Below are 23,619 nucleotides of genomic sequence, written 5' to 3'. Positions count from 1 at the left end.
GACATTCAGCCCCAAGTCAAAAGAAATACCAAATGAGGCTCATACATTTAGAAGGTGTATCTTTGACTTGAGTGTTTTGCAGAGGAAGCAAGAAGATTTTATACAAGACCTATCATTGGCACAACAATGTCTTTTGATCGAAAATACCTGCAAGTCAGCTGATGAGTTATTGACTTAGCATTATGTAATATTTTCAGTAAAGGGGAATTTATACAGGTTCTTGGGTCTTTAATCTTGATAAAACACAGCCACAGAAAATAGTCATGACTTGAATATAGACATTATAATAACTCACAGTCCTTGGCTTAAATCAACCTGTATAAATTAAGGACTCGAGGTTAAATGTTGAGAGGCAGGCTATGCCAAGGTGTTATGCACTTCATTATCAGTAATGCCAACTAAAAATTGAGGAATACCTACGAAAGTTCAGCCCGCTTTGCTATACTCCTCTGTCACAGGCAATCTGAGCAAGTACCATGGGGGGTAAGGTAGAAAAGGACCCGCCCCCCCCCCAGCCACCACGATGTCGCAGGCTGAAGTGGCAACTTTTGACTTGAAAATTGTCTTGGGAATAGTCACCTATCAGGGATAATATTTGCCAATATGCTTGTAATCCTCCCAACTTTATGATGCGTCTGCCTAATGGAGCATACCACGGGGCAGACATCCTGAGAATCGATTCTAGGCTCCACAGCCAGAGGAGAAACGGCGATATCCAAAGTGGACCGTTGAGTTCGGCCCTTATTGTTCATTACAACTTGCTAGATAAGCTTTTAGAGAAAGGCATGGGCACTTACCTGTTTTAATTGTATTCTTCTTAGGCCAACAACAAATCCAAGCTAAGGTGTTCATGACTTAATGATGAGTCCTTAGAGGACTTTTCAGAGAAGGCTGGAAAGGGTGGTGTTGAGGCCAAGAACCCAGTCCCACTCAAATCACTATATCCTGTATGCAACCATGCACTCTGCTCTCCCCCAAGAAGCCAAACCAAGAAGGGAGAGTGGTATTTGCTTGCCCACCTTGTCGAATGATGGTAGTTGGCTCTCCGCCATGCAGACTGGCTCTCCCAATGGAAGGCTCACTGATGTCCGTCCAGTAAACCATCTTGTCCACACAGTCGAAGGCCAGGCCAATGATGACTTTATCCTGGAAGTACAGACAGCGTAAGAGTGGCCCACTCACTAGCATCTGAGTGACCAACGATGGTGGGAATCTTTCACATCTTTACAGGTATCTGGATGCCTTTTTTTTTTTTTTTAAGATTTTATTTATTTGACAGAGAGCGAGAGAGAGACAGGGAAGGAGAGAGCAAGCACAAGCAGGAGTGGCAGAAGGAGAGGGAGAAGCAGGCTCCCCTCTGAGCAGGGAGCCTGATGCGGAGCTCAATTCCAGGACCCTGGGATCATGACCTGAGCTAAAGGCAGATGCCCAACCGACTGAGTCACACAGGCACCCCTGGATACCTTTTTAAATGAAGTGTCTTCAAGTCTTTAGTCTACCTATTGAGTTGGGAGTTCTTTATGTAGTTCAGATAAAAATCTTTCGTCATATACATATATATATGTGTGTGTGTGTGTATGTGTATATTTCCACTCATTATGTAGTTTTTCTTACTTTTTTGTTTGCTTTTGTTTTGTTTTCATTTTCTTAATGGTGTTTTTCAAAAGCAAAAGTTAAAAATATTTATTAAGTTCAATTTATTATTGTTTCTCTTATGACTAATGCTTTTTATATACCATCTAAGAAATCTTTACCTACCTAAAGATCATTTAAAAAAAAAAGACGCAAATAGGGCGCCTGGGTGGCTCAGTCAGTTAAGCGTCTGCCTTCAGGTCATGATCTCCAGGTCCTCAGATTGAGCCCCCAAATCGGGTTCCCTGCTCATCGAGTCGGGTTCCCTGCTCATCGGGGAGTCTGCTTCCCCCTCGGCCCCTCTCCCTGCTCGTGTGCTCTCTCTCGTGCACGTGTGCATGCACACTCTCTCAAATAAATAAATAAAATCTTTAAAAAAAAAGACAGAAATATTGGAAAGGAAGAGGTAAAACCACTCTAAGACAATTTGATTGTTTATGTAGAAAACCCTGGGGAATCCATAAAACTATTGTAACAACTGAATCCAGTCCAAGGCTGCAGTGTACAAGGTAAATATAAAATGGTATTTCTACATACTAGCAAAAAATAAAAAATTTCAAACAGTAATGTTTATAATAGCACCCAAAACAAAGTATTTAAGAACAAATATTTTTAAATGTGCAAGATTCTATACTGAACACTGTAAAACATCACAGAGTGAAATAAAGGAAGACTCAAATAAATGAAGACATAAATTAGTCTAATGGATTGTAAGATTTAATATTGCTAAGACATCAGTTTTTCCTAAATAGAGTTAGAGATTCAATGCCATCTAGATCAAAATCCCAGCAGTCTTTTTTTCCCCTTTGGTAGAAACAAGCTTCCTCTAAAATATCTACGGAAATGCAAAGTGAATACATAAAGAACTCCTACAACTCAGTAACAACAAATAAGCCGATTACAAAATGGGCAAAGGATATGAGTAGACATTTTTCCAAAGAAGATACATGAATGGTCCCTAAGTGCATGAGAAGATGAGAATATCGCTCATTAGAGAAATGCAAATCAAAACCACAATGAGACACCACCTCACACATATTAGGATGGCTATTATTATAAACCAGAAGATAGTAAGTGTTGACAAAAAGGTAGAGAAATTGGAATCTTTGTCCTATGCTGGCGGAAATGTAAAGTGGTGCAGTTACTGAGGAAAACAGTATGGCAGTGTCTCAAAAAATAAAAAAAAATCTGCAGAATTACCTTATGATTCAGAAATTCTAGGCCTGGTTTATGTTCAGAAAGAATGAAAGCAGGGACTTGAACAGATAGATATGTGTACAACCACATTCACAGCAGCATTATTCACAATAGCCAATGGGTGGAAGCAACCCAAGTGTCCATCAATGGATGATGCATAAACAAAATGTGCTAAATCTATACCATGATCAGCTTAAGAAGGAAGGAAATTCTGACATCTGCTACAACATGGATGGACCTTGAGGACATTCTGCGAAGTAAGCTGGTTACAAAAGGGTAAATACCATAGGATTCCGAATGCATGAGGCACCCTAGAGGAGTCAAATCCATAGAGACAGAAAGTAGACGCGTGGTTGCCAAGGGCTGGGGAAGGACGGAGTTATTACTGAATGGGTACAGAGTTTCTGTTGGGATGATGAGTGGATGGTGGTGATGGTTGCACCATCACGATGAAGTAGTTAAAAGGGTAAAAATACCCAAGAAACAAATACATTAAAAGAACACAGTGAATCTTAATCCTGTTGTTTGAGCGCCCTCCCCTCCACCTATCCCACCTCAATTTTTTGCTTTTCACAGCCTCACTTGACATTTAGGCTCTGCCCTTCGTCTTGGGTGACAATGACTGTCACAAGGGGCTCAACCCACTCCCGCTACCTGAGCGCGTGCACCGGAGGACACAAAGAAAGAATGACAATTGCCCCTGAAGGGATTTATGTTTCTGAGAGACAGCAGAAGAACACAGAGATCACCTATTCATTCAGCAAATAGTTTTGGCTCTAAGAACACCACTGTGAAACAAATACCTCCATTAAGAGATGGACGGTTGCTGGTCTTGCGAGCTTTACGTTCTTAGTGGGAACATATACATCAGATACAGAACATATATGTTGATATACAATGTATCACGCAGTGCTACGGTAAAGACAAAGCAGGATAGGGAGACAGAGAGCAGTGTGGACAGGGCGGCCGGGACAGCCTTCCCAGAGAGGTGACGTGCCAACAGAAATGTGAATGAGGTGAGGCAGGGAACTGCACAAGTGTCTGGGAGGGTGAGGACTCCAGGCAGGGGGGGCGGCAAGTGCAAAGGCCCTGAGATGGGGATACATGTGTGGTGAGTTGAGGACTAGCCAGAAGGCCAAACGGCTGAAGCTGGGGTAGGGAGGTGGCGGGGACGGTGACAGGGAATGGGGTGGGAGAAGTGGCTGGAGGCCATGGGAAGAACTGGCTTTTATTCTGGGTGAAGGGAGAACCCATCAGAGGGTTTTGTGCAGGGGAAGAACATGAATCCAATCAAGGCTAATGACAAAAGGTTTTGAAAAGCCTCTTCACTCCTTACGGGACCTAAGGGTCCCCCTCTGCCCCGGCAACCCTGACCGAATCGTGCCAGAAGACCCCAGTTCTCAGGTCTGGTTTCTTGCCGAGGGCTGGGGGGGTGGTCAGGATTGCAGATGAAACTGGAAGGCTTTTCAGAAGTGTCCAACCTCTATCTAACGGACAAAAACCTCCAACTCACAAAATGCATCTTTGATGCTTTGAAAAGCTCGAAGCTGAAGCCTATTATTGCCTCGGGGCAGATACGAGGATCTAGAGTTGACGGTCTGCCAAACATGAGCCGCTGCACTAATTTAGCAGGAATGGCAAGGTCGGACCTGGGAGACGCACACAAACGAGACACCTAGCCCATGTGACGCCCCCACCCAAGGGGTCAGACACCACAGTGGTCTCTGAAAGGCCTTCCCGCTTCTGCTCCCAACCCCTCCTGGAGCTCCACAGGCAGCTCAAGAATACAGTGGCCCCATCTAGAGATGGACACCTGGGGTCACACGGAAATCAAGAGGCTCCTGAGTCCAGGGGTCAGGCCCCGGGGCTGGTCTAACAACTCCCTGCTTGATTTCCCAGGTCACCGAAGCTAATTGCTAATGTGCAATTAGCCGGCACTCACCGGGGCGTGAAGCAACGTCTTGGCTTCTGTCTTCTGCATGGTGCTTCCTTCCAGGGGGACGCGCTCTATCTTCCCAGTCTGAGCAAAGAGTAAGTGGGTCCCAGGTGGCAGGGGGATCACAGCGGTAGGAACGGAGGGTCCATGGTGAATCGGCGGAGCCACTGTACTCAGACCTGGGTGGCAGGAGAGGTCAATGAGCAAGGCCTCCGTGCAGCAGGAACGCACGCACGGGGTCATGCCACCTTCGTGGCACCACAGACGGCAGAGCCACACAGTGCCCACTGTACATCTAGAAGCACAAGGAGCAGAAAGACCACAGAGGGCATTTGTGAAGAAGATAAGGCAAGGCATGAGTTTAATATTAAAGGTCATGTGAAAACAAACAAACAAACAAACGCCCAACAACGGCTTAGCCTTCCCCTTACTAGAAACAGAAATAATGTAACCATTCCAGCCCTGCTCTGGACACTGGCTGCCACAGTGAACCAAAACGACAGCAAGAGTAGCCCCCCCAAAACCCCTGCCCCCAGGGAGCTCGCACTCCAGGGGAAGGTGCTGAGCTTCCCAAGGCGGGAGGGGCGCTCAGAGCAAACCTGCCCTACACTCCCTGTCCCGCGGGGCGGGCGAGTCACAGACCCAACCCAACGAGCGGGCACATGCCCTCCCTGGGCCTTCCAGGAACAGAATGATGGTCAGGGGCTCATTCTCCCCCAGGTTTGGCCTCGCCTCCTCAATGCAGACCCCGATGCGTGGCACCACTCCCTGGCTCCCCCCAACGAGACAATGTCCTGAGAAGGGACAGGCAGCCCCGGCTGCAGGGGGAGGGGCCGGAATGGACGAGTCGCGGCCCTTCCGGGGCTCTGTCTCCGGCTCTCTGAAGAGAGAGAGTTGGACCTGGTCCTTACTGGGGCCATTTCCACTTCTTTCTCCGGCCTGCCTGTCTTGCCCATTGTACCCAGTCAGTGACATAAACCAGGCTGGCTGACTCCTTTACTAGCTCTGGACTCCATCCCTCCTCTCTAAACTCCCTGCCAGCAAGCCAGGTGGTTCCCTCACCTGTTAGGCACCCGCTGGGGCCGCTCACTCCAGCTCAGCTTCTACCCATCAGCCAGCGGTATTTCTAAAACCCGAACCTGGTCGCATCAGTGCATGCTCAAGACCCTCCCCGGGCTCCCGGCTGCCCTCGAGATCAACCCCAGGCACCTCTGCTGGGCATCCAAGGCCCTCCCCCGGGCTCCCCTCTCTCCGACCTCTCAGCCTGCACCTGCTGCCTGCAATCGGCCTCCTCAACCCCAGTGTCCCCAGAGCTGCTACCTTTGCCTCTGCTCAATAACATATTCGTCTGCAACACCTTCCCCAACTAGCCCACCACCCTCGTAAGCCTCTGGGTTTCTCGGCCCCCTCCTCTCTCATGGAGCTCCTCTCCCTGCCCTACACCTGTTCACCTGTCCCGCGAGGTTCTGGGGGCCGCCGCTGTGACTTCCCCCTCTGGACCCCCGGGCACTGACCCCAGCATCTGAAGCTCAGTTAATGTTGGCTGCATGAATTAAGGACCACTCCCTACTCACTTAGCGGCCTCTTAGCAGCTTCGGGAACATATCTGGTAGAGGATCAGTCCTTGATCCTCAGCTGAATTGAGAATGGAGCTTCAAGGACTGATTGATTCTGGTCGCTTGTGACAATGACCATTTCCTGCAGGATTTTAGAGCCGGGATCCCTCCTAGAGATTGCTTTGCTCCTCTCTAGTGTGGAGGCTGAGGCAGTATGGGTCCCGAGCAGCACAGCCCGGCCGGCCTCACGCTCCCCCCGCTCCCGGCCCCGCACCTCCCAGAGAAGGCCTTCGGTTGGCCTCTTCCAAGCCTGCCACATCCCAGCCCGCAGATGCTGGGAGGCCAGGTGGCCACTGCAGGGAGTCTGTCCTGAGTGACCCACAGCACACATACCCTCTGCTACCAACGCGGTATGGCCACAGCCAGTGCCACCGAAATTTGTACCCAACAGGTGTGCACGAGAGGAAGAGAACCGGTATGAGGAGAGGGTTGGGACAGAGAGATGGAGGGAGTGGGGTGCATGATGAGGGAGACAGAGAAGAGGGGTGCAGAGGGAAGAGAGGGAGGGCGGGAGGGAATGGGGTCCGGGCCGGTGGAGCAGTGCAGGATTTAGGGCGGACAGAACGTGGCACCTGTGTCCTGGGCAAGGCCCCCAGGGCTGCTCACGGGCACGGGGACTCTGATCCCTGAGGCCCTTCTCAGACCCAAGCTCAGCGCAGCGCTGCCCTCCGACTTACAGGGGGGCCTCATCCCGGGCCTGGTCCTGGTGCCCTCCAGCTCACGGCCGTCGCGATCCACGCACCAGCACTGGCCCGTGCTGCCGTGGCATTGGGTGGGCATGTAGTACCCATGCTCGTCACACTCAGGGACAAACAGGCCGGGCCGCTGTGAGCCCGTCACCCCCGCTGCCCTGAGGATGTGTTCTCTCTCCAGTTGGCATCGGGTTTTCTCCATTTCTACGACAGAGACAAGGACAGGGGAGGTGGTCAGCTGTGTGACCGGGCAGTGTCCACTGCGAGAGACCCGCACCGGACGCAGACCCATGGAAGCTCATCACCGGGTTTTGTGTTGTTCATTTTCTAAAATTGAAAATATCGTATTATTTAACGGATGTCACGGTCAACATCATATTTACATTTTCTTTTCTCTCCTCAGCGATTTGTTTTGTTTGTAAACACTGAGACAAAACTGACAGAACACAAAATTAGTTATTTCACAGTGAACACTTCAGTAGCATTTAGTCTAATCACGATATGACGATATGACGAAACCACCACCTCTATGGAATTCTGATCCACTGTCCTCAGCTCCAAAGGAAAGCTGACACCTAGAAGCAGTTTGCTCTCCACTTCTGCCTCCTCCCAGCCCCTGGCAGCTAGCAACCTGCGATCTGTCTCCATGGATTGCCTCTCCTGGACATTTCCTATAAATGTGACACATACGTGTCATGCATACGACACGTGACCCATTGTGTCTGGCCACTCTCACTCAGCAGGTTTTCAGGGTTCATTCACAGTGTAGGATCCATCAGTATGTCATTCCTTTTCATGGCTGAATAGTATTCCACAGGATGGCTAGACCACATTTTGTTTATCCATTCATTACTTGATGGGCATCACAGAAATTTGTTTTAAGAAACTTCATTTCGGGCGCCTGGGTGGCTCAGTTGGTTAAGCGACTGCCTCCGGCTCAGGTCATGATCCTGGAGTCCCTGGATCGAGTCCCGCATCGGGCTCCCTGCTCGGCAGGGAGTCTGCTTCGTCCTCTGACCCTATCCCCTCTCATGTGTTCTCTCTCTCTCATTCTCTCTCTCAAATAAATAAATAAAATAAAATAAAATAAAAAGAAACTTCATTTCTCTGAAATTTGTCCTTTTTATCATCTCAAGCTTCTTGATTATCCACAGCAAGTCCAGGTCAAAGATTTGGGAGACCAAACATCCCAGGGCACATTTTCCAACATTTGTGTTTCCTTTTAACAATGAGCTCGTGTTTGGCATGAAACATGGCCTCTTAACCTGGAACTTGGATCCCCAGGTAAGGAAATAATTCTCTATCTGTGGGGAATGGCCTGGAATCAATCAATGACTCCCCAGTACACAGAGCTGTAGCTGGTTCCACAATGGCTGGAGTGCGGCCACAACTCTGCAGTTGTGGCATGAAAGCAACCAAATATAATACATAAATGAATGAGAGTTCCAATAAAACTTTATTTACAAAAACAGTGGGCCAGATTCAGCCTGTGGGGATTCTAGTTGTCAACCCCTGCTCTAGGGCATTGCTAGTTATGTTAGGGAGATATTTTATATAAATATAAAATGGTATGAGGAAAGGGTGGGGCCTTCAGTTGGCATATTAATTCACATATTAATGTGTTAACTAATATATTAATGTACTGGTAATAATATATATTGTAACGTAACATACAGTACTCTGTTTCACAGAACTTTGTGTCTGAAAAGTGTTTCTGACTCTCGGTGCCACCACTTTCCGTGTTATCTTGGGCACGTCAGCAACACTGAATAAGCCACACCCCTCACTGTAGGACAGCAATGGCGGCAGTAACTAATCTCATGTATTATTGTGAGAAGTGAAATATGATGAGACAATGCATACAGATGGAATCTGAAATCCCACATTCAAATGTTCATTTGCGTCTATGTCTACACATGGCCTCCACAGTGACGTTCAGTAAATGTTTAAAGTACCTTCTGTCTACACTGCCAATTCTCACGCTAGCCTGCTTCGCGTGGTTGCTCCCGTGATCAGAAGCAGTGAGTGGGCCAGGAAAGTGTGTGTTGAACCTGGCAAGGGAAAAGTGGGTATGCTTTCCCTTTTGTCCTAAGGGCTAATATTAAAAAATAAACCAACAAACAACATATTTGCTGTAGGAAGAGCCAAATGAAGATACAAATAAGTCAAATGCTCGAGAATAAAGATGTTGGGGGGGCGCCTGGGTGGCTCAGTCGGTTAAGCGACTGCCTTTGACTCAGGTCATGATCCTGGAGTCCCGGGATCGAGTCCCATGTCGGGCTCCCTGCTCGGTAGGGAGTCTGCTTCTCCCTCTGACCCTCCTCCCTCTCATGCTCTCTCTATCTCATTCTCTCTGTCTCAAATAAATAAATAAAATCTTAAAAAAAAAAATTTTTTTAAAAAAAGATGTTGGGGCGCCTGGGTGGCTCAGTTGGTTAAGCGACTGCCTTCGGCTCAGGTCATGGTCCTGGAGTCCCGGGATCGAGTCCCGCATCGGGCTCCCTGCTCAGCGGGGAGTCTGCTTCTCCCTCTGACCCTCCCCGCTCTCATGCTCTCTCTCTCTCATTCTCGCTCTCAAATAAATAAATAAAATCTTTAATAAAAAAAAAAAATAAAAAATAAAAAAATAAATAAAATAAAAAAAGATGTTGGGTTTTGTTAGTCCTTGGATGTAGAACTTGTTTACTTCCTCAATATCTTGCATGTGTACAGTGTTTTAGAGTTCCCATATCAACTGTCTCCATTCACACATGTTTCATTTAATTCTCTACTACAGTTGTATGCAACAGACAACTCTTATTTTTTACACCAAATGAGAGACCCAAGGCTCAGATTGGTGAAGGGGCTCCCAGGCCACAGCACTAGGTAGGAAGTGACTCAGCTCAAGCTAGAACCTGGGTCTCTGGATTCCTGGCCCAGGCCCTGCCCCTCTGCATCCACGAGCCCAGTGCCCAGAACGGCTCAAGCACACTGGACGTGTTATGTCAACGGTGATATATACAAGTGAGCTTAACACACTCACTGAAATTATCTGTGACCCACAGACTCAGTTTCCTTCCGTCGATGTCTGTGTATGGTGCTGCCTTTCCAACTAGAAAACAGGCCTGGTGTTGTGTGTGCTATCAACCACACCAAACTTTTAAGGAAGTAGGGGTTACTCCATTTTATGTGGCTGACAGTTTGGTGTTGACATGGTGTTTGGCCAACATACAAAATCTCAAGTGATCTACAATTTATAGAGGAACTTTTAAGTGCTGTACCTTGAACTTATAAAGAGGAGGAGAAAACCTACCAATTGTGACTCAGGAAATGGAATTTCAAGTATGTTTATGGAAAGCTGTGATGTCACTGGGTTTTTTGGGATGGCTTCCCAGCCTGGCCAGCAGGCAGCAAAAGCAGCCCTAGTGGGAACCCCCTGCTGAGGGTCTTACCCCTCCATTGCAGGTGGGATGGGGAGGGGTAAAGAGACACATTTCCTGACCCTGTTTCTGGCTGATAAAATGACAACTCGGGCAAGATTCCTTTTATTCACCTAGTCTGAAGAAGCAGGCAAGACCTGATATTTATCCAGGGAAGAGCAGGAAGTCTGGGGTGATTTTCTCAACGTTGGGGACAAAGAAAATGAGGGAAAAATGAAATAGTCGGAGAAATAAGAAAAAAAGCGCCTTTTAAATCTCTTGACTTGCATTTTATTTCCTTGCCTGATTAAATTTCTTTCTCTGTGTTAATTCAAATAAATAACTATTGTAGCCTCTGATATACTCAGTGGGGTGGAGGAACTCGTTTGGCGAGGCCTTACTTATTCAGCTTTTTTCTGTCTAGTCTGCCCCCACCAGGGGACAGCTATTCCTAGGGGCTCTTTCACACACCTAGATTTATCTATAATAAAAATAATTTAACACCAGAGACCTTAAGAATTTTTTTTAAAGGGTCTTACTCAAGGGGCGCCTGGGTGGCTCAGTCATTAAGCGTCTGCCCTCGGCTCAGGTCATGATCCCAGGAACTGGGATCGAGGCCCACATGGGGCTCCCTGCTCAGCGGGAAGCCTGCTTCTCCTTCTCCCACTCCCCCTGCTTGTGTTCCCTCTCTCTCTGTGTCTCTGTCAAATAAATAAAATCTTTAAAAAAAAATAAAAAAAATAAAGGGTCTTACTCAATTTTGAGAAAAATTGCCATAGAAAATTCTCTTATACAAGGAGTTCAAGGAACTTTTTGTAAACCAAAAATTATTCAAGCCTCATGTTCTTTGTTTGTAAAACAAAGATGAATTATAGACTTTCTAGAGCCCCTTCTAGATCTAACTGGGAAATTCAAGTTTTCTAACATTGGGTTTGCTTGAAGCAAAGGGCACACTGAAACACAAACAAGACATATAACAAACAAAAAGTGTCCATTAAATTGTTCCTCAGCTTTCTTTTCTTTAAGTTGTATTATCCTAAATGTTTTCGTCTTTCTTTGCAGCCCTGCTCTCTGAACTCCTGAATTACCTTTGTGTCTAAAGATGTGTGGTGTGTCTTTCGGTGCAACATACTGGTAAGTGTGACGGGTGCCAAGTGTGAAGAGATGTAATCAAACATCGGTAGGCTTGGTATTTGCCCTTAAGGATCAGGCTTTACAACTCTAGCCAGGACTTTGTATATGCCTCTTTGATCTGCTAATAATCCACTTTCCTACTTTCCAAAACTCTAGACAGTTACATTCCCCCAGACAAGGTCGGCGGCTGTGGTTGTCAGCCTCCAAGATGGCCCCAATCTCCTGCCTCCTGGCATTCTCACATTTAGGCAATTCCCTTTCACACTGTCGGAGGGTTGACCTGTGATAATAGTATTACCGGAAGTGACAGCTTGTCACTTCCCAGATGAGGTTACAAAAGACTGTGGCTTCCATCTTGGATGTGCTCTCTCTCTCATCACTTGCTCTGGAGGGACCCAGCTGCCAGGTCTTGAAGTCACTGAGGCAGCCCTGTGAAGACACCCAGGCTGTGAGGACCTGAAGTCCTCAGTCCAACAGCCCATGAGGAATGGAGGCCTGCCAGCAACCACGTGGGTCCCTCAGCCCCCAGTGAGCCTCAGAGAAGACCGTAGCCCCAGCTAATACCTTGACAACAACCTAGTGAGAGACCCTGAACCAAGACCACCCAGCTAAGCTGCTCCTGAATTCCTGACCCTCAGAACTGTGAGATAATATTTATGTTTTCAGCTGCTAACTCTGGGGATCCTTTATTACAATAGATAACTACAATTAACCCTTGAACAACACAGGTCTGAACTGTGGATTTTTTTTAAAGATTTATTTTAGAGAGAGAGAAAAGGGGGGGGGAGAGGGATCGAGAAAAACACATGAGCAGAGGGAGGGGCAGAGGGAGAGGGAGAATCTCAAACAGACTCTGAGCTGAGCGTAGAGATCAACACAGGGCTCGATCCCGTGACCCTGAGATCATGACCTGAGCTGAAACCAAGAGTCAAACGCTTAACCGACTAAGTCACAAAGGTGCCCCTGAACTGTGGATTTTTTTGCCAAACAGTATGTAAATGTATTTTCTCTTCCTTATGATTTTCTTAATAACATTTTCTTTCCTTTAGCTCACTTTATGGTTAGAATACAGTATATAATACATATATAACATACAGACTATGTGTTCATTGACTGTTTATGTTATTAGTAAGGCTTCTGGTCAACAGTAGGCTATCGGTAGTTAAGTTTTGGGGCAGTCAAAAGTTATACACAGATTTTCAACTGGGTGCGTGTGTGGGGGGAGGGAATCAGTGCTCCAAACCCCCGCGTTGTTCAAGAGTCAACTGTAACATGGTGGCCTTCAACCTTTCTGGCCATGACCCACAGGAATACATTTCACTCAGCAACTCAATACACACAGGCACACTGATGCGTGTGCTCACATACTGACCCATTCACCAAGACAAGCGTCATTTCATGAAATGGTACTTTTCCCTACTATGTACACTCTACCTACTGGGATGTTTTCCTGATTATTGTTCTCTGTTCTATTCCATTGAAAAGAAAAGATAATAGCAGTCTACTGAACTGATTTCACAATCCACACTTGGGTTGTGAGCAAGAGTGCAGAGGTGCAGCGGGAGCAAATCCCGATTTTATTTATTTGACAGAGAAAGATACAGCGAGAGAGGGAACACAAGCAGGAGGAGTGGGAGAGGGAGAAGCAGGCTTCCCACGGAGCAGGAAGCCCGATGCGGGGCTCGATCCCAGGCCCCTGGGATCATGACCTGAGCCGAAGGCAGACTCTTAATGACTGAGCCACCGAGGCGCCCCCAAATCCCAATTTCTTGTCTTGCCTGTTATCGGGTGACACTGCAGTTGTCATGACCTTAACTTACTCACTCACCCTCAAAGCCAGTTTAGTTTGATTCTTGTAAAACTTGTCCCCACTGTATACAGTAGGTACCAAATTAAATGCTGACTGTCTGATTCCCTGCACTTCACTATGTTTGGCAATAGGAGTCCGGATGACACTACACATTATTTTTCTCTCTGTTAATATTTCATAAAATGTTTTAGTCAGACAAAATTTAGAAAATATGAAGAAAACCTCTGTGTTCCTATTCCAGGTGAAAAAAATAATTAGAAATACGAAAGCGGCCCCTATGCAGCCCTCCTCAATCCCAACTGCCTCTCTCTCACTGTGCGGGTAACCTTGAGCCCTGAGTTTTTGTTTTTCATCCCTATATATGTATTTTGTAGCTTTCTTACATATGTATACACACTTAGGTTTATTTTCATACGGTGTTATATTTTACATAAACGGGATCATACTGTATATATCCTTCTGCCACTTTTTTCCTGCTTAGCAAGTTTTTGAGATTTATCCATCAACTCTAGTTCACTCATTTTAACTGCTGTATATTATTTCATTGTATGAGTTGTACCAAAACTCACTGGTCCATTCCTCCTGTTGATAATCATTTAGATTTTTTTTGTTACAATACTCAATGAACATTCACGTATATTTCTAGGGCACATCCTCTCTCGATGATATAACTAGATGTTGATCTTAAGAGAATGGGATGGAATATATAAACAATCCTAGCAGATAGCTCTGATTGGTTTTATCCTTGTCCCGTTTTCATATCTCAGCTTGCAGGGCTGAATTTGTTTCTATTTAGTTAACAGACCCTTAGAGAAGGGGCAAGGAGTGAGGTTAAAAACCAAAACCAAAACCCCAAAAATGAAACATCTGCTTCTTTTTGAACTGGCGATTTAAGCAAGCCTAAGGAAATAACAAATGTTAGTCATTTTTAGTAGCTGCTGGAATGTCTTGACTGAGATTATCATGAACTCTTCTCTATGTAACCTGCCTATCAGAATCTATGGGTGGCATGATGGTTTTTACCCACAACTTCAGGAACAAAAGGTTGGCCCTGCCTCGGTTCTTTCTGGCTGGGGTTGGGAAACATTTCCTATCAAGGGCCAGGTGGTAAATATTTCAGGCTTTGTACGCTTTATAGTCTCTGCCACATCTACTGAACTCAGCCATTGTAGAATCAAAGAAGCCATAGGCTATACATGAACTAACAAGCATGGATGTTTTCCAATAAAACTTTATTTACAAAAACAGGAGATGGGCCAGATTTGATGTGCAAGTGGTAGTATGCAGATCCTTGTTCTAATCAGAAGAAAACAATGTAGACCAGAAACATGTAGTATTATATATCCAAATTTTAACTTTAAATCTATTATTTTTCTCCTTTTTGATGGGCAACTACCCTAAAAACTGGTCACACCTAGCGCTGTTGAGAGCGTGGGAAAATAAATACTTTTATATACTGCTAGTAGGAAACCGGTGCATTCGTCTGTTTCTTCAATAACTATAAATCGGTGAGCACCATCATGGGCCTCATATTCCACCTGATAGTGGGGACATAGGAATAAAATGCATATGCACCCTATACTCACAGGCTAGTGTAGACAGACATTGAAATAGTTATTAATTGCTTAAAAAGGTGGTGGTAAAATGGATATTTGGTTGAAACATTATATAATTGCGTATATATAGGACATATTTACAGTGGCATAAATACATCTGGCCAATAACAGAGTAACAATTACAAATAAGTAACCATATGACTCCAGTCTGAGGTGTCAGATATATCCTTAATCTCATGACAGAATATCATGTGGTTTAGGGGACCGAATCCAGGCTGGAGTCCATCTGACAGACCTGGGTTTGAGTCCCGGTTCCAGCACTTAATACCAGTGGGACCTTGATTACACCTTTATCTTCTTAAGCGTCAGCATCCTCTGTGTAAATGGAGATTGTAATCGTGCTCATTTTAAAAAGATGATTATGGGGGCGCCTGCGTGGCACAGTCGGTTAAGCATCTGATTCTTGATTTTGGATCAGTTGTGATCTCAGGGTCGTGAGATTGAGCCTCTCATCAGGCTCCCTTGGGATTCTCTTTCTCCCTTTGCCCCTCCCCTCCTCAGGTAACTTCAGAAAGTACACAGTCCAGGTATAACAGGTAATATGGACAATTCTGTAGAGTCCTCAACCTGCATCTTTCCCCATTGGTGGCTCTTCACCCTGCTCCCCAGCCCCGCCCGAGCTCTACTCTCCATGTCTCCCAGGAAGCTGGGATGGCCTTCCCTGCCTAAGAGAGAATCCTTCCTTCCCGATGACCTACGACCCTAGGACACCGGCTTCTCTCTTTCTTCAGACTCAAATGGAAACATTGGCTTTCCTGGGCCTCCAGTTTGCTAACTGCAGATCTTGGGACTTGCAAGTCTTTATAATTGGGAAAACCAATTCCTTATCATCTCTTTATAAACAAACCAACATGGACACACACACACACATGCGTGCACACATACACATCCTATTAGCTCTTGTTTCTCTGGAGAACCCTAATACAGAGCAGTTCTTACCCTAAACTGCTTGCTCAAGTTACAAGGATGCTCAGACTCTAGGCTGCCAGTACAGCTATGGTCTGCGTGGCACCCCCCCCGGAGTTGTTCAGTGCACAACCTGCACAATTATACACTGCAGCTGTGCTCTGATCTCCCACCTCAACAACCCTTAAGACTCTCCATAGAGACTCCAACTTTCCCACCTCAGCTCCTCTCCCAGGGCCATGCACTCAGTACTCATGAATGTGGCATGGCCTACCAGCTCCAAATGTCTCTGACACCTTACCTCCAGGCACACAGTGGAAGCCGTCTCCGTGATAACCCGGTTTGCACTGGCACGTGAAGGAGCCTGGAGTGTTATGGCAGAAGGCATCGGGGTGACATCGGCTTGACTGGCATTCATCCACGTCTGCAAAACAGCCACCAAGCCCAGGGGACAGTGAAATTTCTTCTGGAATTCATAGTTTACACAATAACTTAAACCACTTGCTCAACTCTAGGGGACTCTGTTTCTGCTCTGGGAACAGCGATTTAAAATTTACCAAACATGACTCATCAAAACACGAACTCTCCAATTTCTATCTAGTGTATTTATAAATGTGTTTCACTTTGATGATAGTGTTTTCATGGTAAGTCAAGCATGCAAAAGGAAAAGAGAGAATATTCGTTTGCATTATAAAATGAGCCTTTCTCATCACAAACGAGAGCTTCAAAAATGTCGGAGAGTTTGGAAACATTATTAACAGCTGACAGAAAAAACCTCAGAGACAAGAGAAAATTCACGTGTTCAGTAACGACAACAAAGTATCTCAGAAATTATCATCTTAGAGAAGCTTGGACTTTTCAGGAATGCTGTAGGCTGTGCTGTTAAGCAATTTTGCAATCCAAGGGTCGGGGGACTGTTTTCACAGTTATCTTACCTAAAATCATCTTTAAGAACATCTTGGCAGCCAATGAAGGACTGACCTCAGGTCTAAAAGAATTCTGGGCAATCGTTTATTCTTTGACGGTAGTCATTTATTCAGTAAGGGGACTTGGCCTGTTTTGGGGCAGAAGGTGAGAGCAGGCCAGGGGAATGACTATATATATCTTACTAAACAAAAAGCTGGACCTCAAGCCCCATGTATCCAAGAGTTGTTTGCCTTTTCGCAAAAGAAAATCTCCTCAGTTCCTAGTAGACAGTAGGAGTCTAATTGTTTCCTATGTGAGCAAGTCACACAGAACAAAATAGTAGGGGGGGAGGCTAAGCGTCTTGCCCAATGAGAACAGCCCCCAAAGGAAAACGCAGGGTTCACACTACTGCAGAGAGACAAATGAAAGAATAATTCTCTTAATTTCAGGGGGAGTTGGTAATTGGCAGAGGGGATTTTTTTCGGGCTCCACAGAGAGAAAAATCAGAGCAAGCACGCACCTTGGCAGGCTCGGCCATCCCCAGAGAAGCCTGGCAGACAGTAACAGGTATAGGAGGCCCCTCCCATGTAGATACACTGAGCCCGCTGGGGTATGTCACAGTCGTGGAGACCGGTGGTACAGTAGTTGATGGGGCGCTGGTCCGCAATAGCTTCAAACACAAGGTTGACACACAACGTTTGAAGAGAGGCCCCCAAGCGGTCCCGGTGCCCTTCTAAGTAAGCTCCCTCTCCATCAGTGGTTTAGTCCACCGAGGAGAATGTGCCTAGACCCCAGACCTCCAGACATCCTGCCAGACTTCCTCCTCTGCTCCTCACTGGGTTGATACCCCTGGACTTCCTATTTTCTGCCACCTGCCCCTGATCAGTCTTTGCAGATGGACCCCATGCTGGTCATTCCACCTGGTACTCAACCTCAGCTTCACCCCGGGGCTCTGTCCCAGGCCACTCTCCATACCAGGGCCCCCAAACCCAACTTTCCTTCCACCTAGACGTGGAGGTGGGCCACGTGCAGGTGTATGTACTTCCCGTGGCGACTCTGCTGGAGCATTTGGAGCCAAGGATCTGAGACTTCTACACGGTGTCTTTACCCTTGGCCACCAGGCAGGTAGAGCACTGAATACGAATGCTGAAGGCGAAGTCACCCATTTCCCGCGAAGGAAGGAGAAGTAAATGTTTCCAGGGCAGTGAGACAGGTGTTGTAGAGAGACTGTGGGTTTTGGGGTGTAAGCACCCTGGGTTTCTACCAGGTACACACATGTGTCCACCACATGGCTTTGGATACATAATTTCTCAGAGCCTCACGTTCTTCCTCTGTGGGAATTACTTCCCACATGCCAAGCACACGGAGGCCCAGTAGATGAGCTATTATTCTTTACAGGGTCCCGATGATAGAACTCACAGAACGAGGGCTCAGGAAATGGGTGAGTGACCGAGGGGATGGCCGACAATACCGGCTTGCGCTCTTGCCTCAAGATGGAAGTCAAGGGCTGAGGTCTCGGGGGTATTTTCAAAGGCTGGTGCAGGTTCTCTGGGGTTCTCAAGGCACCATTTAGCTTCTGGTTTTAAAGCTCTAAGACCCAGGACAGAATCCTGTCCCTCAGAACGTCAGAACAGAACCCTCTTCCTTCCCTCCAAGGAAGCCCTCCGTGTCTGGATTATCCCAAAGAAGGAGGGCTTCTCCTCTTTCTCCTCCTCACTGAATCTTCCCAAGATTGATTACAGTTTTTCTTGTCTTTGAGAGAGAGAGAGCTCTAAGCACTGTCAGGGGACAGGTCAAGGAGAGGATACTCTTCAAGGGTCCAAATTTCTGTCTGGAAAACAGTCACCCAGATGATACCTAACGAGTTCAAGAACACACTCTGCTTCCTTGGACCCTCCTGTCTTCTCTCCCATCGCCTCGTCTCTAATGCTCTTCTTTTCTCTAGGGTCCCCCTCCACCCCCAACTCCTTCAGCTTAGGCGCCCTAACTTTCAACAAATCAGGGTCCCTCAAAGGTAGGGAAAGTACATGCAGACAAAACCACCAGGAAACGAGTCTCACTCTGCTTTCTTTTCTCTATCTCTTCCTACACATATTTATGCCCTTTATAGCTCGTGGGTGGTCATTTTATAAGTGATGTTCGCTCACGGCTTCATTTTGCTCCATCCTAATTAACAGAGGAGACCCTCCGAACACAGCAAGCACCTATAGGTCTCAACATTCCCTCCCAGCCATTGTTGTCACGCATACGTTTCTATAATCCTCAAGTCATTTCTAGAAAAAGGCAATTTATAACTGAATTTTTTACATCACGTTTTTCTTTATGGAAGACCACTTTGCCATGCCAAAAGCAATTTGCTTCTTAAAGAAGCTTAAAAAGCCGGCTTGCCATTCCAAATGGTTTAGTTCTACCTGTTTAATTTTTAAAATAAGTGAGGCATTTTTAAGTGAGGATTCACGTCAGTTAAGAGGGAAAGCCTCTTCCACGGTTCTTGACGGTGAGCACACAGCCCACGGCCCTGGCAGTGTGCTTCAGTTCTCACTCAAACGGAGTTTCTAGATGCTCTTGCTGACGATGATCCTTCAGAGAGGGGTCAGGACAGTCAACGGAGGACAGCGGCTACCCCAACAACCTAAGCCATCAGAGGGGACACTGGGGCGCCCCGCTGTGCTTTCCTCAAAGGTTCCCGACCTTGTGGAGCTGGCGATTTCTCTGCAACTCTGATCCCACCCGTTCTAGTAATGGGAAGCTACATGCTGGGAGGGAGGCGGGCTTTCTGGAAAGGACAGCAAACCAGGCTCAAATGAGAATTAAAATTTAACTAGAATTCCAAGCAGACTGTACATTGGGGTTGTGCTTTTTCTAGGGCCTCCTTTTCTGAAGAGAAGCGCAGAAAAGGACCGTGCCCTGAGCTGGAAGGAGCAGAGCAGGCTGGCTGGGCCTGAGCCACTGCCGCCCACCTGGCGGCAGTTCCCCAGAGCCACCCGCAGGCTGGCGGGGGCTGGAAATGAGGCGACGGGAGAGAAGGAGGGAGATGCCAAGAGGGAAGGGCAACTGAGGGAAAGAAGTCACATGTTAAAAGGAGAGAAAGGTATACAGGGTATAAAGAGCTCTAAGGAGGGTGGTTTCCCTACTTACTTTAAGTTCTGAAGATAAGGTCACAAAAGTGAATGATTTACAATAATTTTTCCTAACGACATGACCAGAAGGGAAGGGAGAACACTGGGGGAAGCAAGGCCAAGCCTAAGGCCCTCTTCTTGCCCTGAGGGATGGGCAGGTACATGGTGTTGTGCACTGCACAAAGACACCCATGTGAGGGGTCAATGGAACCTCAAATTTCCCCACATTCTACACCCAGAGCCACGTATCATAGGGCTGTGGCCATGCAGAGGGGGGTTGTCTGTGTCTCCACATAAAGGTGATCTATGGACTGTTTCCTTTGTGTGAACATACTTTGCACATTCTAATTAACTGTAAAAGTTGGCACGCGGTGGAAAAGAGAAAGGTCGCGGGTTTACAGGAAATGCCAAACACGGAAGTCCACCGGGCAGCCCCTCCCACACGGGATACCGATCCTCACGGAAAGATCCTTATGTCTGGCCAGCCCACATCCACTGCACGAGCCCCAGCCTTCACAGCACCGGCCTCCTCAACTGTCCCAATTCTCTTCCCTCCCTTCCCTGCTGTGACCTGGAGAAAAACCTTTCCAACCGAGGTTCCTGCGCAGCGTACAGCTGTAACGAGGAATTTCGGCAGAGGTGAAACTGCCCATTAGGTGATCCGGTGATGAGCCACAGTGATTTGTTTGAATGCGTTCAGGCAGACTTGGTTTTACCCCGTGAGCCACCTCTCCATGTGGCGAGTCTCAAAGGAGCAGAGTAACAGGGGTGATCCAGTGGCGGATCTTCAGGTGGTTTTCACATTTGTTTCTGAGCAGTGGGATCCACCGTTCAAACACAATCTCCCTCAGAATGTGATGTATAGAGAAATGAATGGCTGGAGGTCGGGGTGGAGGACAAATCTGCCCAGGCTCCCATGGATCCTCACTGGCAGCTCCTGAGGGATCTCCAAGGGCTCCGGGGGCGCACAGTGAACCCATGATCCAGTCTGAGGCACTGAGGTCCAGACACGTGAAGTGTCTTCATCAAAATCCAATGCCTCGGAGTAGACATTTGCAACCCCACCCATCCCCCAGTGAGTGTGCACGTCAGGGATGGTTGGCCACAGAAACCCAGGACGTCACGCCTCACAGCCATCTACCCCAGGACTGCACCCCCCCCCCCCCCAGGTCTGAGTCCGGATGTAATGTAAATGGTGCTGTCATGCAAAATAAACGTTCGAATCACCTCCATCTCAAAAAAGCAGGGAAGGAAGTCAGGCCAGATACACAGAAATTGTTGTTCTCTATTGAGAAAGAAAAAGAAGTAACCTTAGCAGAGCTGAAATCTGCACTCTGTGCAAAGGGGACTGGCTTCTCTAAATCCACAGCTGTTTGGGTCACATTCAAAATATGAGAACTGCCTGTTCCTTTCCGCCCTCAAGCCATCACCTCACCCTGGGACCTCGGCAGCCTCATCTGAGCTTCGAGACAGAGCAAACAATGCACGCTAGGCTTCAGTGAGCAGCAAGGAAGGGGCAAGGAGGTGGTTCACTGACGCCATACAAGAAGAATCTGTTTTAAAATTGGGAAGAAATGCTGAGCTCAGATGGCCCATTCAGCATGCTGCCCTCCAGACCCGGAAATCTGCAAGAATCTCTGAACTTAAAATTCTTGGAACCCATAGGTCAAAGTGCTGCAGTAGAAAAAAAGTGGAAAAAATCTAAACAATCTGGCTCTTTGTGGTTGGCCTACCAGCACCACCCCCCCCCGAGCACCACCAACCTAAAGCATTATTAGCCCAATGAAGAGCTTCAACTCCCTCCTTTGACAAGGCTAAGAAGTTCTGCTATGACTTGTGGCCTACAATAACGTTGCTTATTCCTTAGACGTATGACCCTCCAGGTGGGTGGAGGGAAGGAATGAAGTCTGATTCATCTTTGTAAACTGCTTCTCCGAATAAAAGCCGGCCCCTGCCATCCCAACCAGGATAATTATCTGGGGCATCACCTTCATCCGCACAGATGCGAACGCACACCATATGAACAAGCGTTTTGAAAAATTACACATAACTTACCCACACACTTTCCCTCCTCTGAAAACTGATAGCCCTCCACACACTCGCAACGGAAGGTTCCGGGGTGATTACTGCAGATTGCGTGGCTCCCACACACCGAGGGCTGTTCTGAACATTCATCGATATCTACAATGAATTTTTTTAAAAATGCAGACTTTAAAAAAAACTTCAAATATCAGTAAATATAATAAGATAGAAAGCATTTTGGCCTGTAAACGGAAGAGACTCTTAATCTCAGGAAACAAACTGAGGGCTGCTGGAGGGGAAGGGGGTGGGAGGGATGGAGTGGCTGGGTGATGGACATTGGGGAGGGTATGTGCTATGGTGAGCGCTGTGAATTGTGTAAGACTGATGAGTCACAGACCTGTACCCCTGAAACAAATAATACATTATATGTTAATTTAAAAAATTTAAAAATTTAAAATAAATAAAACTTTTCTATATTCCAAAAGTAACATTAATATGATTTTTTTCTATTTATTTATTTGTTTGTTTATTCATTTATTTATTTATTGAGGGGGAGAGCAGAGGGAGAGAATCTCAAGCAGACTCTGCGCTGGACGCAAGGCTCCATCTCATGACCCTGAGATCATGAGCTGAGCTGAAACAGAGAATTGGACGCTTAACTGACTGAGCCACCCAGGCGCCCCAGTAAGAGTTTTTTTTTTCTGTGCATCATTTTCGAGAGTGATCCCAAGGCCCTCCTCCTACGTAAACGTGTGCTTCCCTGCCTCTCCTGGAGTTAATTGCTGACCCTGGGGTTTGCTCACATCAGAATGGCAAGTACACATCAGAAAGCTGTGCAGACAAGTGTCTAGACTGTGAATACGCCTCCTAAAACTACAGAGCGTATTTAAATGTGCTACTTAAAAATACTACCTTTCTCCACTTATAGGTACAAAGCAAAGTTGAACAATTTAAAGCCTAATTGTGAATTTCTGAATGTTGTCTAGAGCTTAATGCACTAAAAGGAAGCTTGTAAATGAACTAGTAGGGTGATGCCCTCTCATGACAATTATGGGATAATGCAAGACAAAAAACCATATGCTTTGGAGCTGGACATAGCTAGGTTCAAATCCTGCCTCCTTTAGTTACCAGCTTGAGTGGTCTTGGGTAAGTTACTAACTACTCAGCCTCAGTTTCCCCATTGGTATATGAAGCACAATATTACTAATCTCGAGGGGTTCTTCTGAGGATTACAGAAATTGGATGTAAGCCAGAGGAGCTCCTAGTATGCTCAAGAAACATAGCTATTATTATAATTTTTAGGGGTTCATCTATACAACCAGCCAAGAGGTTGGATTTGGCCGATTCTAGGGACATGGCCCTCATCAGATGGCCACTAGGCATCGGGGTCCAATCTGTAGCTAACACCACAGCAATGCTGGTTGGCCCAGACAAGAAACCGAGTGAACTCATCATTGCCCTGATTACCTGTCCACTGATGGACTGAAACAAACACAATCACACAAGGTCTTTCCCATGCCAGCCTCATCCTCAGAGTGTATGCAGTTACTTGGGGCATTTCTAGAACCCTGAGACATGGGGACGTCACTTCATGATGGCTGAGATCATACAAGTCCCCTCCTCTTCTCACCCTCC

General features: G+C 46.7%; 1 protein-coding gene across 1 annotated transcript in view; it reads right to left on the bottom strand.

Annotated features, from left to right (window-relative positions):
- The window catches only part of NID1 (nidogen 1), a 78,930-nt gene that overhangs the window by 8,631 nt on the left and 46,680 nt on the right, over positions 1 to 23,619 (bottom strand). Inside the window, exons 10-15 of the mRNA XM_021696082.1 lie at positions 22,018 to 22,143; positions 17,364 to 17,513; positions 16,239 to 16,361; positions 7,059 to 7,277; positions 4,772 to 4,944; positions 1,020 to 1,146 (exon numbers count right to left, since the gene is read on the bottom strand). Of these exons, the coding sequence (XP_021551757.1) occupies positions 1,020 to 1,146; positions 4,772 to 4,944; positions 7,059 to 7,277; positions 16,239 to 16,361; positions 17,364 to 17,513; positions 22,018 to 22,143 (918 nt within the window). The remainder of the gene's footprint in view (positions 1 to 1,019; positions 1,147 to 4,771; positions 4,945 to 7,058; positions 7,278 to 16,238; positions 16,362 to 17,363; positions 17,514 to 22,017; positions 22,144 to 23,619) is intronic.

The sequence above is a fragment of the Neomonachus schauinslandi genome, chromosome 6 (genome assembly GCF_002201575.2).
Source record: "Neomonachus schauinslandi chromosome 6, ASM220157v2, whole genome shotgun sequence".
Taxonomy (NCBI): Eukaryota; Metazoa; Chordata; class Mammalia; order Carnivora; family Phocidae; genus Neomonachus; species Neomonachus schauinslandi.
Note: the sequence above shows the minus strand (reverse complement) of the source record. Positions and strands in the feature narration are given on the sequence as shown.